A 19,525-nucleotide genomic window follows, 5' to 3' on the forward strand; every position below is an offset into this window, starting at 1 on the left:
AATGATCATGAAAGTGAAGGAGAGAACTCTGACTGTTCAAGTAGTGGGGCCAGTACAGTTCATCAACCATGGACAATGAAGTCTATTAAACAAGTCCATGAACATCTCCCAGACTCGAAAGAGGTTGGAGGACAAAAGGTCAACGTAGAACTGATTTAGTTTTGCAGAGAATTTCGACCCATGTCACATGAACTGAGGCATTTGATGGAGAAAAAATGGATATTTGAAGGATAAAAAATAATTGCCTTGACGCAAACACAGCCATTGTCCATGAGAGAGTTGATCATGCAGGCAGTGTGTCCTACAATGCGTTCTAGACTCAACTGAGTAAGGCATGTGTAAAAGCCTTCCAGGTAACAAGTCAAGTCAAGTAAAGTCAAGAAGATTTTATTGTCATTTCAACCATATATAGCTGTTGCAGTACACAGTGAAATGAGACAACATTTCTCCAGAAACATGGAGCTACATTATACAAAGACTTAAGTAGTCCTAGTCACATAAAGTGCATCTGTGCAACCTTGTACAATCAGTGCACTTATGTCCAATTAATATTGCATGTGCAGAAATACTAGAATAAACCTAGTATTATAGCAGCAATTATATTATAAGCCACCCCTGAAGAGACACCCCTGAAGAGACACCCCTGAAGAGCATAGGTGGCTCCTGCTGGCCAGCTTTTCACCTGCGTCAGCATCTGCTTTAGAGCATCTGAACCGGTTTAGAGCATATGACAAGTGGTGGAATGCTGGAATTAGCATAACAGAGATGTGGTCTTAGCCGAGGTGGGGGCAGGGCTCCGCACAATATGCGCCAGGAATGTTTTTTGTAAACAAGATCCAGTGTGTTTTCCCCTCTTGTTGCAAAGTCCACATACTGATGGAATTTAGGAAACACTGATTTGAGATTTGCATGATTGAAATCTCCAGCAATGATAAACAGCTCATTGGGGTGAACATTCTGCATATCGCTAATAGCCCCATAGAGTTCACATAGAGCCTCTTTAGTATTAGCGCTGGGGGGAATGTACACTCCAACAATGAAAACTGTGGTAAATTTCCATGGTAAATAAAATGCACCTAACAGTCACAAACTGCATCTAACAGTCACAAACTCCAAAAGTGATGAGCAGTAACTAGAAACAAGAACAAGAGTTCTTGCACAATTATTTGTTGATGTAAACACTAGGGATGAGCGAGTACAGCATTATCTGTATCTGTATCTGTTAGCCATATGAATTATCCATATCTGTATCTGTACTCGGAGTGGGTGGGGCCTAACCCGGAAGTAGGCGGGACTTGTCTTGAAATGGGCGGGGCATTAACTGGTAATAATTAATTTGTAATATTTATAACACTAGCTTACTACCTTTATGTTTTTATGAAATACAGCAAAAACGTGTCAGACACTCAGTGTCTGGTTACTGGTTAGAGACAGCTGAAGGTTTAATGCGAGTCGCATTCTACCAAGCAAGCAACACGTCTGAACGAACCCACGTTTACCAGAACTCTACTGGTTAGTAAGTACGTATTATTAACGTTACAAGCCGAAGTAAACAGCTGAAGAAACCCTAAACGTTAACGGAAAAGACCCGAGTGACTGAGGGAGAGACAGAGAGCTGTTCTGTGTGTGACTGTGAGTGAGCAGAGCGAGACACAGCAACACAATACATCTGTATGTGTGTAGGGGCGCTGTGACTAGCCTATCACAGAACGCTGACACAATCAGCTACCCAATGATGATTTTCATTCAATCCGAGCACAGATATTGACTCGTATTACTCGTATAATACTCGTACTCGGCAGAAGTGCTTTATTTGCTGCTTTATCCGCTCATCTCTAGTAAACACACTCATACCACCACCGCAAGCCTTACCGCACAGAGATACATTTCTGTTGGCGCAAAACGAGGTGAGCCCATGTCACCATGAAATCGAAGGCGCAGCAGTTTCTAAACTCTCGCTGCGTAGTGCATTCGAGTCAGATGTAGTCTAATTTATTGTCCAGGGAGCAAACATTCAAAAGTAGAATGGACAGGAGAGCCAGCTGGCTAGGGTTTGCTTTTAGCCTTGCATGGACACCTGCCTGCTTATCGCGCTTCTGCTTCCTCGAGCACGGTTTTCGGCGTCCCCTCTTCTGGTCCCCGGTATCAGGCAATGCCGAGGACTGGAGGCCTTGTCTCCGGCAGCAAGCCGAGGTCAAAAGCCTCGCAGCAAGCCAACAACCCGCAGCAAGCCAACACATCATCGTGTAGGTTGGTTGTTTCACGATTTCTGTATTGTATTAATATCTGGCAATCATATACATGAACACCGCTGTCTCTGGTTTCCATGTACTAGCAATAGTCAAGCTAAATAATTGGAAATTGGACCATATTGTATCCGGTGTGGCCGCTGCGTGCTACTGCCACGCTGCCATATTGGATCATCTAGATCAAGATCAAGATTCCAATGTATAAACAACAGGACAATAAAACAGTGACTCAGTATTTACATTGTTTGATGGAGGTCCACAGATTAGAGTGGTCTAGAAAAACCTGCAGATATGAGTTGATCACATTACAACCTACAAAGCACATCTGAGAAACAGCTTGCTGAATGTACAATTAAATAGATAGCTTTGCAGCCAGAAATTGTTGCAAAGCTAAAGCAAACATGCATCACATGGGACACTGGAAAGCTAACTCTCAGTAAGCAGCATTCAATTCATGTGGAGAAACTGCTGCACAAGCTGCACAGCGGCAAGGAAAAGAGAGAATCAAACCCACAAAGTTCAGTTAACAATGATGCAGGCTGTCATGCAGGGCACAGCCAACCAAACACAAAGAGGAAGAGGCCAAGGTTGAAATAAGGGGAGAGGCAGTGGCAAAGGAAGAGGGCAATGTCAGGAAACTGGAGTACCCGGAGGAAACCCCCGAGGCACGGGGAGAACATGCAAACTCCACACACACAAGGTGGAGGCGGGAATCGAACCTCGACCCTGGAGGTGTGAGGCGAACGTGCTAACCACTAAGCCACCGTGACCCCCCTGAGCAGAGATTAAACTTGGCTATTGTGAATCTCCTACTACTTACAAAGAAGCTCTTTGGCCAGCCTGATAACACTTGTCCTTATGCCAGGCAGAACAAGCTATTTCAAAAACTACAATTTTAGGTACATTAGACCCTAACTCTCCATTCACGCAGACAGTAGATGAGAACAGATGAGATCAGTTTTAATAAGAACCTCCAGTGGCCTATTTTTTTTTGCAAAACTGGAAAAATGGATTTCATAGAGTTAATGCTGAGTACAGGGAAAAGATATTTCTTAGTGATTGATGATATGTTCTCAAAGTAGGCGGAGGCCTTTCCAACTTCAAAACAAGATGCCAGTGCTGTTGCAAAAATAATTCCAAGATGGGGAATTCCAGATAGATTCAGCAGTGAAAATGGTACATTTGTCAACAACAAACAAACAACAAACAAGTACTGTGAAGTTAACTGACAGAGCCACCTGAATCCATGCCAGTCATTGCAAGCAAGTTCCAGAGCCAGACATGTCTAAAAAAAATGTGAGCGACCAGGAGAAGGAGGACAGCAAAATAGAGCGAGAACAGGTGCATAACTTTCAGCAATGGCTATATATCTCAATGCAGAACTAAGCCCTCAAATGGGCATGTCTGCAGGAACTCTAGCACTGTAAAACACAGCACAGCCTAATGACTGATGTAGGGGACCACCAAAGGTAGCCCTTGAGTTTTGGAGGAGGTATTGGCTGCTCCATAAATTGAGAGGGAGGCATCTGACATAAGAGACTTGCAATGATAACACACCCTAAGAGTGGGACCAAAGGAGAGAAACCAGGATCTCGTGTCCACATGAGAAGGGTATGAAGCTCCTGACACATAACCTTTGTGACCCTTAAAAGAGTGTCTGTGGGGGTGAAAAACCCCTTCTGCTGAGCTAGAATTAAAACAGTCTTATGTGCAACAGACCAAAAGAAATAGCTATGGCCGCTACCACCAGAGCACCCTAGCCAGATGTCCCTTAATGCAGAAAGAATTAAATCCTCCCTAAGTGGTAGAAAGACCTGCATGACCCCTAGATTAGATTAGATTAGATTAGATTAGATTCAACTTTATTGTTATTGTGCAAGGTACATGTACAGAGCCAATGAAATGCAGTTAGCATCTAACCAGAAGTGCATAGATAGCTTATTTACATTTTTAGTGGCAGTGTAATAAATAAGGGTATGAGGTTATACAGAAGGTGTAGTATTATGTACATATAACTGAATAAGGGTATATATATATATATATATATATATATATATATATATATATATATATATATATATATATATATAGTGTAGTTTTTATATAAGTATGATACAGTATGAAGTGGTATGACAGATAGCTGTACAAAAGGAATGTCATTATGAATATATACATCTCTCTCTATATATATCTCTGTATATATATATACAGACTACACAGAATAAATATGGATGGACACACAGAAGTGTAATGATAGTTTTTGGGTGGTGCAAGGATGCATGATTTTAAAGTGGTGCAAAATAGTGCAAAACACAGAAGAAAAGTGACAGTACAGTGGTGATTGTTAACACCATATCAGCTGTTCAGTGCAGAAACAGCCACGGGAAAGAAGCTACTTTTCAGCCTATTTGTTCTGGCTCTGAGACAACGGTAGCGTCTGCCCAATGGGAGAAGTGTAAACAGTCCGTGGTTGGGGTGAGAGGGATCTTTGATGATGCCCCTCGCCCTTTGCAAACAGCGTTTTTTGAAAATGTCCTCCAAGGTGGGTAGTTTAATACCAACCTTGCATAAGGGACCTTGTGTGGGCAAGCATGGCACATGGCACAGGCACTTTGCTCAGACATGCTTGTATGCATGCCTCACATCAGTACATGCTCCTAATGCAGGGCTGTCAAGTGTCACACATTGAGAGTGACAGTGACGCATTTGGGTCTTTTGTCACGCTCTCCCGCCACACATCGTATTTCTCAAGCAGAATTTTTTTTTGACTATTTAAAAATAAATGTGTGTCATGCTTGCCTGTCTTCAAAACTTGAGAGCCCTGTCCTAATGAGTTTAATTAAAATTCTAGATACCCCAGTTTTGTGAAGTAACAAAGGCCAAAAAAATCTTTTTTTTATTTAAAAATCCTCTTACCGTGCCCACTCTGTTGATGGCACAAGTAAAGCAGTGATTAGCAATGGCAGCATTTCTTGCTTCAATTGACCACAGGGGTTCACTGAAACACAAAGCCACAAAGACCTGTGTTAGCAAAATTAAAATTTTAATTAAAATGATTATTTTTATGTAAGAAGAGAAAGGTGCCTCTTACCTGAGAGCTCCTATTGTAGCTGAGGGGTTGAAGATAATCTCAGCTCCATGCATGCCATACATTAACCAGTTAAGTGGGTGGTGGCGGCCATAACAGATATTCACAGCTATCTTTCCAAACTGTGTCTGAAAGACTCTGTGGTCAGTGTTGCCCTCCATATAGTATGTAGACTATGTTGTAGAAAGTAGAAAACATATTAGATTTGCAAATGACTATGGAGTTAAATGATGGAATGCCAGCTTTAAGTCAAATGTAAAGTGGAAATTAATAGAAATCATGTTCTTTTACATATGTTAAAGAACAACTGACTATAACTACACTAAGCTTTTGGAGCATTGTAAAAATCAAAAACATAACTTTAGCAAGAATGAGAACTCAAGAAAATATTTGCAAACGTGAACACTGTTGTAAGGTCGGGAAAAAGATAATTTCATGATTAGCTTCTTAATGTTATCCATCATCTCTGGGGTGAACCTCCAATTAGAGGGGTGCTCCCACTGGTAATCAGGACACACTGATCTCATGTGCTCCTTCAGTTAGTGTTGACTAATTCTGACTATTCCTGCAAACACCTACTGTACGACCTATCCCGTTTCTTCTTGCAGATACTCTTACCAATCCTTGAGATTTTTTTTTTCATTCTTTCTTTAAAAATGTATACTGAAGAAAGAAATAATATATTTTCTTTTGTGAATAATTTTTACCCCCTTATCTCCTGTGTCGATGGTCTAATATGCCTTTACTTTATCTCTATTATATTTATGAGGCTGTGTCAAGTAGGATTACGTTAATGAACGATCATATTAGAGATGTGCTAACATCTGCATGTTACAAATCAAGAAGAAGTCAAGAAGATTTTGTTGTCAAATCCAACAAATGTCATGTAAATGTAAACATCTTAGAGAGAAATTTCAGCTCTGTTTCAGAAATATTAGCATATCTCTAAATGCCATAACGGCATTTAAAATATATAATATACTACAATAAAATATATATACTATATGTGAAAAAGTTATGATACCCCATGATGTTTTTTTAAATAGTTAAACATATGAGCATTTGATCTTCATTTTAACAATATTGGAAGATTCAAGTAAAATAACTAAACAAAACCAAAGGGATGTCTTTTTATCTGTAAAAATCCAATTTCTTGTGAGGAATAAGTAAGGACACCCACACTTTTATTTATACTTAAAATCAATACAATTTCCTACAGCTGTATCACATCATGTGTAAATTATTACAATATTGTTATTGAAGCATTTTGAAGGAGGCTTGCCTTATTTAAACCTCAGATATTTAGTTTGGTTTGCTCTCTGAGGTCTTCAGAAAGGTTTTTAATGCTTATAAGTCGTAAGTGATATAAAAAGATCTCAAAATAATTTATAATCACTCATTCCACTGTCTGAAAATCATTTGCAAGTGAAAAACATTTAAAACAACTGCCAACATGTCCAGGTCAGGCCAGCCAAGAAAAATTCACCCCAAAAGCAGACTGCAAGATGCTTAATGGGGCCTACAGCAATCTCTTGCACAGCTGAGGTCAAAGTGCATGAATCTACAATCAGATTATCATTTGTGAAGGAAATTTTTATAAAGAAGCTGTTTGTGAAGTTCTGACCTTCTGTGTCAGGACTAGAAGTTAGTTGTGACTAGGGATTGTGATTAGCAGAGATTGTTTGTTTAAACTTATTAGAGGGTCACAATGAGCTGGAGACAAGATGGCTCATAAACAACTCTAGGCAGACCTTGGTAAGAGTAAGATTATCCTGATCAGGAGGTAATCTAGCCAATGGTAGATGACGTTTTCCTTACTTCAGATTCTATGTTTGAATCATAATACTTTATGTAATAATACTACTTTATAAATAAAAAAAGCATCCGTTATTGGAAGTTGACATTGTGTTTTTCTTGAGAAAATGTTTTTGTAAAATTAAAAAACTTAAGTATCTTTTTTGCATAAGTATTAAACCACTCATTAATATTTGACGCAGCCACCTTTTGCTGCAATAACTGCTTTAAGTCTTTTGGTATAAATATGTACCAGTATACAAGTGATTTTGGCCCATTCTTCTAGGCAGATGAGTTGGGTTACACTTGTGTACTGCAATTTTCAAATAGTGGCACAGATTCTCAATAGGATTGATATCAGGACTTTGACTGGGCCACTGTATGACATTTATCTGTTTGTTCCTAAGCCATCTAGTGTTGCTTTGGCCTTGTGCTTTGGATTATTGTCCTGCTGAAAGGTAAATTTCCTCCCAAGCTGCAGTTTTATTTAACAGAATGAAGCAGGTTCTGAAGCTGGGCTCCATTCATTCTTCCTATAATTCTAACAAGATAGCCTTTTCTGGGCAGTGACTGGTTGTGGTGTGATTTTTTTTTTTTTTTAAATTTTTTATAAATGAGACATTTTATAAAGAGAACACTTTGCTTAACACTGATGTAACCTGGCAGCCAAGTGTGGTGTAGACTGGAATGCACATGTGTGAACAATGAGGACGCCACTGTTCTAGTCTAAACACGACAAATGAGCATGTCTGGCTGTCGCATTCAAAATGGCCGATTAAGTATTGTTAGTGTCCAAGATTTTGATACAGGATCTTGGCATGAAACATGACTACTGATTCCTTCATTGAGTCCTATGTACAATGTTTAATGTATCTTTTAGCTTTTTAATTAATTTTGCTATTTTTAATATTACATGGCTGAATACTCTCCAGACAGACTATTTTGCCTCTAATGCTATCAGCACCAAGGTGCTAGTCCATTGCTCCGTTGCTACAGTGCTGGAATTCCTGCAGACACGCCAAGCTAAGTGTCTAATGCCCTCAGCTATAAAAGTATATGTGGCATCCATTGCTGCATATCATGTACCTATCTTGGGGGGCCTCCCTGGTAGGCGCCCCCAGGTTTCTCAATTTTTGAGGCCTTTCTGAGACCACTTCCTCTATATTGGGACCTCTCTGTGGTCCTGTAGGGGCTATAAGAAGCCCCATTTGAGCCCTTGAACTTAGCCTCTGAGAAGAGGATGGCTCTCCTCTTTGCTTTGCCATCACTAAAAAGAGTAGGGGACTTATAGACCCTGTCAGTAGCCCCCTCCTGTCCGAAGTTTTCTCCAGGTCAAAGCTAATTTTCATCCCTGGGTGTGATACATTCCCAAGGTGAATACCCTAAATAATGTTTGGCTGTGTTATAACATTGCATATTTTGAATAAGAATGGTAGAAGAACAAGAGCCGTCTAGTTAGCAATACTTAACAATAGTAGTCTTCTTTTGTAGATTAGTGACTTACACCAAACTAAACCCTGGAAGAAACCAGATTAATTAGCAGTACATTCTCTTATTACATCAATCATAGTGGTCAAATGTAATAAAAGATCACCAAAGTTGAGTCGTCAGGTGATTTGTTAGATGATTTGTTATCATTAGTTTTACAGAGAGTGTTACAGAGAGTATCACATCATTAGTGTCCTCAGAGGGCTATTTTAGCCAAGATGGCTATTTTACATTCAAGTCATTTCTTAAAACATATTATCAAATCAGTGAATGTTGCATTGTGCTTCTTCACAGGACTCCTTAAAGTATACACTTTTGTCTTTGTGCAACATACACTGTGTGACTCTTGGAACACATAAGAGCCATACTGACCTCGTTGAAATCTCCCACACGTGGAATATGGTTTTTCCGGGTTTTTCCAAGGACAGTCCCTGTATTTGAAACAACAACTGCCGTGTTCCACAATGTTCCACCATGGATCTCATCCCTCTCCAGAATGGGTGACACTATCACCATGTTGTATTTTTTTGCCAACTACAAATAAAAAGGAGTATGTTCTTATCATTAATTGTTTATTAAATGCATTAATTTCCCTTTTGCCAAACAATTTTTACTTTGATTACACTAGAATACCTAACCTATCACCTGTATAACCAGAAATACAGTATCAGGACATTACATCAACACAAATTGAAAAAGAGGTTAGCTTTAACTGAGTAGACTTAACCTATACAAGTGTTTTTTACAATAACATTGACTAACATTGACTACTGACATTGATAAAAGGTCATTGATATTATAATAACAATATAATATCAGTAAAAGGCTTACCTATTGTCAGGCTTATCTATACCTTACCTCAGTTTTCAAAACATAGTATAATTATTCTGTCAACCATACAGGCCAGCTAGATCTTCCAATGATTGAAAGCCAGCAGTCTTAGGTACTATCTTTCTATTGTTAGTTACAAATTCATATGACTGGTAGGCAAGCTAGTTAAAAAGAACAAAATATGGTCTTTAATACGTATGTTAAGAACCAGAGAAAAAACACAAAATAAATAAGAATGACTTCCCCATTGAATAAGAAGTAAATGGCAACCCTTTTCCCTTTTTATCCATAGTCTGTGTGTTGCACAGATTATTCCATTGTAAATAACTCTCATTCACTCTCACTCATTTTCTACCGCTTATCCGAACTACCTCGGGTCACGGGGAACCTGTGCCTCAGGCGTCATCGGGCATCAAGGCAGGATACACCCTGGACGGAGTGCCAACCCATCGCAGGGCGCACACACCCACACACACTCTCATTCACTCATGCAATGACACACTACGGACAATTTTTCCAGAATTGCCAATCAACCTACCATGCATGTCTTTGGACCAGGGGAGGAAACCGGAGTACCCGGAGGAAACCCCGAGGCACGGGGAGAACATGCAAACTCCACATACACAAGGCGGAGGCGGGAATCGAACCCCCAACCCTGGAGGTGTGAGGCGAACGTGCTAACCACTAAGCCACCGTGCCCCCCGTAAATAACTATATAAATATACTTTTGTAATTGTGTAATGTCTAATTATCACTACTGCGCCAGGACAAAACTTTTTACTTAAAAAGAATTTATTGTAAAAGAGACATTTAAGTGACTAGACTCTCATGGTGCCAGTGCAAATTAAAATACACCTTTATTCTAAAGTCAGTTACCTATTTCAGATTCCTGAGAAATGTTTATGACATTTCATATGACATTTCATGACATGTTTCATGACATATGACATGTTTATGACATTTCATATGACATTATGAAATAGATTGTATGTGTTTTTTATGATAAACATTACTTAATGTTTATCATAAAAAACACATACAATCTATTTACAGCACCTTGTAGACAATGAATATCAGAGTAGTAAGTATATTACTAGGTCACTTTGTAGGTCATGTTCTGTTACCATGGCCACAACTCCACTACTGTCACATATCCCTTCAGATCAGAGTTTACTTCCTTTGGTTCTTGGTCTTGGTTCTTTGTGTTGTCTGCATGTCCTGCCATACAGTATTTTACTTGTTTATTTAATGATTAGTCTGTTTAATGATTAGTAGTTGAATCCTAATTTTTCTGTGATTGCAAAATCTTGCTTGTTTTAGATCATGAGCCATCCATTTCACTTTGGTAGAGGTAAGTCTTGGTCCCATAATTATGTCTCATCTCTGTATTTCTTTGCAAATTCCAATCTCATGAAACATCCCACATTTGCAGCTTTCAGTCCATCAGGTTCACACTCTGCAGTGTGTGTTTGTGTGTGTACGTGTGTGAGTGTGTGTTTGTGTCTTGTAAGCTCTGCCAGCTCTATCGCACACTATCTTGCCAACTACAGGAGTTACTGACCAAAGAGACACATATAAGTAGTCTGGCAGTTATAAGACAATGATGAAAATCATCATGCATTACCTTCCAGTTTGATTAGCCTTCTCTCCATCCACAACTGAGACTCAGCTACACCCCTGCTGCAACACACCCCCACTGGCTGACTCCCCTCCCCACATCTACACTCATTCCTTAACCTGGCCTCATAGAAGGTGCACTCCCAATTTTCTTTAATGATGTCTAAGATGCAGTGAGGCTTGAGCCCATACAATAATTGAAATGGGGAAACACTGTTGAGGCTTGCAAGACCTCTCATACTACAAATAATGGGTGTGAGATTTTTTCACCAATTTTGCACAAACTTTTGAACAAACTTAAAAATCAGGTTTTAGCATCTGGCCACCCATTTGCTGATGGTAGACACCTCCTCTGAAGTGATTTATTCCCCAATAAAATTTCCCTACAGAATTTCCCTATGGCTTTGCAGCTCTTGTTCAACTGGGTCATCTTTTTCTTACATTGATTTTACTGTATAACCTGAAATGACATATCCTAATAACTGAAAAATATGGGTTGGATAGAACAACATTAGTCTGAATTTGCTGACCATCAATTACACTCAGTTGGTTGAAGGCATAGCTCAGGGTATTACAGCATGTCCGCTATCACAGAAAGAAGAGGAAACAACTAATTTGAAGTCAAGAGCAGTGCATATGGATATGAATAATAACAATTGTAGCATGGCCTAGAAGTGCTGTTCCTGCTCTGTGCACAGCTCCAGGAGTGCTTGATTGTGTTTGGTGGAAGCTGGTTAGGGACTTAATCATTGCCAAACGGGTCTCTGTTAGTGCTTGGTTACAGTTAAAAAATTTTATTCTTACTCATTTGATTTATTTTTTGATGAATTCACATAAGAATTACAATGCAGTGTTTTGCAGGTCCACATTATTTTTACTGTGGATTTGATAAGATCACCATAGATGTCTCCATACTGACACTATTGAGAATGCACTAAAGAATTTAAAATGCACTAAAGAATTCCAAAATCCTTCAAAAATTCAGAGACTTTTTAATGTCTTTATTGATCTCCTAGTGCTCATGCTCATCAAGAGTGAATTAAATGATCAGAATAACAGAATCCAAATGGAGACTGGCTGAAAATATTCTCAAGCACCTTTTTACAATGAGTATGATGGATTAATTTTCCGGTGGTGAGACAATTTAACAGATAGCATTAATCGTTAACCTGTTCAACCCTAGGCCAATTTTTGAGCCTCTTACATGAAAACGACATGCTCAATTTAAAAGGAGTATATCTCAAAAGCTACGTGTATTTGAAGAATTCCACTACTTAGAATTTATATTTTTATTTTATATAAAGGTGCACCTCAATAAATAAAAATGTTGTGGAAAGTTCATTTGTTTCAGTAATTCAACGTGTGTATTATATAAATTCAGTACACACAGACTGAAGTAGTTTAAGTCTTTGGTTCTTTTCTTTGGTAACAAAAACCCACCAATTCACTATCTCAAAAAATTAGTGTACTTTAGACCAGTAAAATAAACATTTTTAGTGAATTGTTGGCCTTCTGGAAAGTATGTTTATTTACTGTATATGTACTCAATACTTTGTAGGGGTTCCTTTTGCTTTAAGGAGCCCATGTTTCTTTGACAGTGGCCTCCAGCTCGTCTGCATTTTTTGGTCTCTTATTTTACATTTTCCTCTTGACAATACCCCATAGATTCTCAATGGGGTTTAGGACTGGTGAGTTTGATGGCCAGTCAAGCACACCAACACCATGGTCAACATCTTTTGGTGCTTTTGGCAGTGTGGGCAGGTGCCAAATCCTACTGGAAAATGAATCAGCATTTTTGAAAAGCTGGTCAGCAAAAGGGAGCATGAAGTGCTCTAAAGTGCTCTGTTTTCAAAAACCACACTGGACCAACACCCGCAGATGACATTGCACCCAAAATCATCATAGACGGATATCTATGATAAATGGAAATTTAACACTGGACTTCAAGCAACTTAGGCTATGAGCTCCACCTTTCCTCCAGACTCTAGGACCTTGGTTTTCAAATGTAATACAAAACCTGCTCTCATCTGACTTTGGACCACTGGGCAACATCCAGTTTTTCTTCTCCTTAGTCCAGCTGAGACAACTCTGTTGTTGTCTGTGGTTCAGGATTGGCTTAACAAGAGGAATACGACAACTGTAGCCAAATTCCTTGACACGTCTGTGTGTGGTGGCTCTTGATGCGTTGACACCAGCCTCAGTCTGTTCCTTGTGAAGTTCACCCAAATTCTTGAATTGATTTTGCTTGACAATACTCTCAAGGCTGCGGTTCTCTTGATTAGTTGTGCATCTTTTTCTTGCACACGTTTTCCTTCCACTCAACTTTCTGTTAACATGCTTGCATACAGCAATTTGTGAACAGACAGCTTCTTTGGCAGTGAATGTTTGTGGCTTACCCTCTTTGTGAAGGTTGTTAATGATTGTCTTCTTTACAACTGTCAGATCAGCAGTCTTCCCATGATTGTGTAGCTTAGTAAACAAAATTGAGAGACCATTTTGATGGCTCAGGGGGCCGTTTCATAAAGGAGGTTCAACCAACTCTGAGTTTAAACTTGAACTCTGAGTTGACAAACCCCGAGATGGGAAACAGTTTTCGGTTATAGAACAGCTGAAAAGAGTTAGTTTTATCAACTCTAAGTTGACTGACTCTGAGTTAAGCACGTGCACTACAACTAAAAAAAGCCATTATCAATGGAGCGCAGATATAATGAGTCACCATGGCAACAGCGTAAGACAAAAGAAAAGTCTGCATATTTCTCGCCAGCAGAACCGGAAGTGCTTATGCAAACATATGGAGAATTTGAACACGTATTTTAAAAAAAAAAGCAACACTGCTGTATAAAACAATAGTGGATTTAACATCAAATTTTAAAAGATGTATTATATATATATATATATATATATATATATATATATATATATATATATATATATATATATATATATATTTTTTTTTTTTTAAATACACCTTTTAAGATTTGATGTTAAATCCACTATTTAAATCCACTATGTTATATCCACTCAGTACTATTGTATATATATACCTTTAAAAGTTTTTTTTTTTTTTTTATATTTTTAATGTAAACTTCTCCCTCTAGTTACACACTTTGTTCAATTCAAGGATAATTCATGCAATTGTATATTGTTTATTTCTTGTCTCTCCTTATTGTTCAAGTGGTTGAGGTTGATATGGGATTTAGAAAGTAATTAATAAGTAAGTAGACCAATACTTTCTAGAGATAGTAATTATTACATTAATCTAATTAGACTTGTTGAAGATGTAATTTGTAGTTAGTAATTAAGAACTATTTTAGAGTAAATTCCCAACTGTTATAATATCAGAGGTGAAACCAGAACAGTATTTTATTTTATCAGGAAACAACACAAAAATTGTCAGAAAGCGCTTAAGAGCGAGGCACACTTTCCTGACCGCTCTGCAATCAGTAGATTTACTAATATGTTCTGCATCCCCGATGTTATACACAAAACTGCCATTTGCAAAGAAACGTAAGGCAACGCAAAGCATCTGCTCGGATGAAAGAGCATGGCCGCGATGGCTGATGTAAGGATGGATGAGATTATGGATCTTATTGACTGTAAAGAAAAACGGTACCGCTCAAATAAAAATGCATAGGGATGTGACAAAAATCCACTCTGGGGCTCAAAAGAATTAATACAGACTCTTCATCAATAGGATCGTCCATAAAAGGACACGCCACTTCATTAATTTTACATTAAGGCATTTAGCAGACCCCCTTACCCAGATTGACTTATATTTTGTTTAAATTTATACAACTGAGCAATTGTGTCCACAAAAACTTAGTGAACCTGGGATTTGAACCCCTCACCTTCTGATCAGTAGTCCAACATCTTAACCCCTGAGCTACCACATCCAACATTCACGTTGCTGCGAACTGCGTAACTGAAATGTGGGCAATGAATGAGGTGTTTAAAAGGGGAGGAGACCGAAAGAAACTCTGGGTTTACCGAAGAAAACCTGCTCCCGACCAGGTTAGGTTCACAGAGTAAGTTACTATGGTAACTGACTCTGAGTATAAGTTACCTCTCTTTCAGAAATGGGCTTAACTTAGGCCATGTCCACACTAATCCGGATATATTTGAAAACGGAGTTTACGTCTAAAAACGCTCTGCGTCCACATTATCATTTTCAAACGTTTTCCAAAAGTTGCTTATCCACACTGAAATGTATGAAAACGCTTACATTTCCCTACTGCGCATGAGTAAAGCTTCAACCTGCGTCATTTCCGCTAGGCGTTTATTTACTTTCGACTGCATCACATGACTAAAAATGCGTCATAGTATTCAAAAGCCTCCGTCTTCACAGTCCACACTAAGACGCGAAGACAGCGTTTTCAAATTTATCCGCTTTGGAGAGTGTCTTCCAACAGCTACCAGGTCCCATAGGCCCCAGGTCATGAGTGTCAGTTAATGTTCTCTCCAAACATCAAAATAAAAGACAAATGTTATCTGTGACTTTAAATGAGACATGGTTGATCTACTACCAGAAGGGCTGTTTTAACAGTTTATAAAGTAAAAACAGCCCTTCTGGTAGCAGATCAACCATGTCTCATTTAAAGTCACAGATAACATTTGTCTTTTATTTTAGTGAATTGTTGGCCTTCTGGAAAGTATGTTTATTTAAAAACAAACAACAACAAAAACATCCTAATAGAGTCTGCTTGTCAAAACACGTTGCTGCGGACATTTTAAAGGAGCTGAGGATTTTCAGGATTGCTTCAACTGCAACTGCAGTAGGCTCTAATTTAATAATATACACACGCTAATGACTTTATTAGAATATTACAATAATTAATAATTATTATGATAAACAGCCAATCATATGACATAAGCACAGTATATACAGTACAACTATGCAGATACAGACCTTCAGGTAAAATTTGCATCAAACATAATGGAGGAAAATAGCGCTCTCTGTACTAATGATGGATAGTATTTAAGTATTTAAGTAATTTAAGTATTTCAGAAACTGCTAATTTCCTGGGATTTTCTTTTTTTTTTTTTTTTTACCTCATTGAGTTGGTAAAAGGATAAAGTAACTCATATTACCACTCATATTACTGGAAAAGAATCTCAGCACAAACAAAACACTAAACCTTTGGATGGGCTACAACAGCAGAAGACCATGCTGGGTTACAGTCCAGTCAGCCAAGAACATATATCTATTTAGGTGGGCATCACCATAACTGGACAGTTGAAGAAGGGAAAAAGACCTGGCAATTCTTGTGTCTTTTCTTTCTAAAACTAGGGAAAAAGACTGCAAAAGACTGCAGACAATTCAGTTTCTGGGAAAAAAAAGACTTGTATGAATGCTGATATTCATAATATAGATGGTGCTGCAAATAAATTGTATATGAAATTTTCTGTATGTTGGTTGAATAATGCCAGCTATTTCTATTGGAGTCACAGAGCTAACTAAGACTGAGAAATATTTCAGAAACAAATAGACCTCTTGGCAGAAGTGAGTGGTAAAACCATCTTCAGCAGACTCTGCAAACTCTGTCCATGGCTCCCTCTCTCTGGTGCAGAAGGCAAAAGGCATTGCTATAGGCAAAAAACATAAATTAATCTTAAGAATTAAACATATTTCCATACAGAGGGTACTATATTGTATGACAATTAACCATTGTTGACCTATCTATAATTTTCAGAATTATATGGACGTCCAGAAGACCATACAATTTTTTCCTTGTGATCAAGATAAGAAAAGGTGTTTATTATTATAACATATATAAACCTTTTTTAGCTCATTATGGTGAAATGCACGGATAGACATGCATACTGTATATCAAGGAGTGCACCCATACATTTAAACAGTACCTTTCCCACAAAAATAAAAATAAAGTTCTTTGTATACTTCTCTCGACTTTTGTCAGTGCTAGACTAAAAGAGACTCAGAAATCTGAAACTATATAGTCATGGACATCATACACTTAAAATAATGTAATTAAAATTACTTCACATATGTACAGAGCCGATCCTGACCTCCCTGGGGCCCTAAGCAAAATTCTGCTAAGGGGCCCTTGATCCCTGATGGTTATTATTTACTGAGGGATGTGCATTCATATTGACCATATTATGCCCATTCCAATGTAAATCCATTGGTTTCCATATTGCATTAACGTTGTTGTAACCTTGATTGAGAGACTATAAACGTTGTCATTTAGGAGCACTGTCACGCTACTTTTTGTACTGGTCCCCACACATATGTTTCTGCTGGAAAGCGCGCGTCATTTCATGCACGATTGCATGGCGCTGTTATCGAGCTGCCGTTTATATACACCGTTGCCCTTGGGCGTTTATTCACGCGAATGTTCACTCGATAAATTGTTGTGTGACAGACAGACAGGCCAAGAGATGCACTGGCAGCACTACACAGCTAATTTAGCTAGTCGGATAGAGACTAGAGACAGAATCAGCTTAACTTTACTGTTATTGCTCTTGCTAACATCAAACTTGAAGAGAACACAAGTTTACCTGATTGCTGTTCTCGCATTTCACTCTCATTTGGTTTCTTTTTTCTCTTTTCGTGGACAGATGGATAGCTCCGCTTCATATTGTCATCTACACAGTAAACATTAACACGTGCTGTAAAATGAGGCGAGGGGGGGGTGGGCTTACGTGATTTGCGGGGCCCTACACAACTTGCATAGTGAGCGTATAGGGCCGATCGGCTCTGCATATGTACATTGGTTAAATGTTGATAAATTGTGTTGCATTAACACAGTTTGTTTTTGTTCAGCCAACCAAATTTTATCAAGCATTTTCAAATCCCTGGAATGAAAAGCAAACGCTGCGCACACAGGATTGACGCGAGTAAGTCTAGGTTTGGGAGACACAGTCCAAGCCATCCATTACAGATCATAGGAACAACAAGGAAAGTATATAGTATACAATAGTATCTTGGAGTGGCTTGAAACCTTAAACCCCTGAAAAAATTATTTAAGGAGAGGGCTCCTAACCAGACTGCCTCACTGAAAATGTAATTTTCACTCTCTGCTTGGCTGAGGATGTCCATTGCCCCATATAATAGGATTCTGTTACACCTCACAGCTTTTCCATGGGCTTCACCAGCCTTCCATTGCATGCCTCTGCCTCCACCATTATGTGGCTCCCTCTTCTTGCCTCACCGAGGATGCCACTCCCCACTCTAGGAGTACATCACTCCTGCTCTTGCCATGCAGAGGATATTGCTTCACTGCATTTCAGAAGACATCACTCACTCCTCTGGCTCTGTGAAGGACAACTCTAGTTTCGCGATGAACGTTGTGGGATTTTCTTTAAGCTTATATGAATTTGTGTAATTGTAAAAGATGAGGATAATGGAGTAATGTTTAACATGACAAGAAAGACAAAATGTTTGTGTACATCAGGTGTTAAGCATGAATAGGCTTTGTGTAGTTTGTGAACCAACAAGAACATGCATTGCTCTTCTAAAGTTGAAGTAAAAGTAAAGGTTTGGTAGACTGTTCAGTGCAGTGTTGTTTCCTTGCGACACATGCAGCTGAAGTCTGAGAGGATCCATGCATTGGTGAGGCACATTGATAAAGGTTTGGTGAACATTAAGGTCACCCCAGGTCAAAGCTTAAGCTTTGGGAAAAAGTAGTGGAAGCTAGGGTAATAAATATTTGTGAATATTTGTGAGCAGCAGTATGCCTTTATGCCCAGAAAGAGCACTAATTATGCAATTTTTGCTCTGAGAATGTTAATGGAGAAGTACAGATGTGGTCAGAAGGAGCTGCAATCCGTCTTTGTGGATTTAGAGAAAGTGTATGACAGGGTGGCGAGAGAGGAGCTATGACACTGTATGAGGATGTCAGGAGTGGCAGAGATGTATGCCAGAGTAGTACAAAATATGTATGAGAGGAGTATGACAAAAGTAAGATGTCCTGTAGGTTCAAGTTCAAGGTGGATGTGGGGCTACATCAAGGATCGGCTTTTTGTCACTTCTTGTTTGCTATGATGATGGACAGGTTGAGAGATAAAGTCAGACAGGAATCTCTGTGGACATCAATGTTTGCAGACAACATTGTGATCTGTAGTGAGAGTAGAAAGCAGGTGGAGGAACACCCGGAAAGGTGGAGGTCTGCTCTGGAAAGAAGAGGAATGAAAGTCAGTTATAGTAAGACAGAATACATGTGTATGAATGAGAGGGAGGGAAGTAGAACAGTGAGGTTACAGGGGGCTGAGGTCAAAAAGGTGCAGGAGTTTAAGTTTTTGGGGTCAACCATACACTGTGATGGGAAACAAGGTGAAGAGGTGAGTGCAGCTGGGTTGGAGTGGGTGGAGAAAAGTGTCAGGAGTGTTGTATGACAGAAGATTTTCAGCAAGATTCGAAGGAACAATGTTCAAGACAGTAGTGTGACCAGATATGCTGTATGGGTTAGAGACTGTAGCAAGGAGGAAAAGACATGAGGCA

At 38.9% G+C, this 19,525-nt stretch overlaps 1 protein-coding gene across 1 annotated transcript in view; it reads right to left on the bottom strand.

Moving 5' to 3' along the window:
* The window catches only part of upb1 (ureidopropionase, beta), a 40,647-nt gene that overhangs the window by 15,572 nt on the left and 5,550 nt on the right, over positions 1-19,525 (bottom strand). The window contains exons 4-7 of the mRNA XM_060881544.1: positions 16,556-16,650; positions 8,992-9,153; positions 5,341-5,510; positions 5,166-5,247 (exon numbers count right to left, since the gene is read on the bottom strand). Coding sequence (XP_060737527.1) covers positions 5,166-5,247; positions 5,341-5,510; positions 8,992-9,153; positions 16,556-16,650 — 509 coding nt within the window. The remainder of the gene's footprint in view (positions 1-5,165; positions 5,248-5,340; positions 5,511-8,991; positions 9,154-16,555; positions 16,651-19,525) is intronic.

This window comes from Tachysurus vachellii, chromosome 11 (assembly GCF_030014155.1).
Source record: "Tachysurus vachellii isolate PV-2020 chromosome 11, HZAU_Pvac_v1, whole genome shotgun sequence".
Taxonomy (NCBI): Eukaryota; Metazoa; Chordata; class Actinopteri; order Siluriformes; family Bagridae; genus Tachysurus; species Tachysurus vachellii.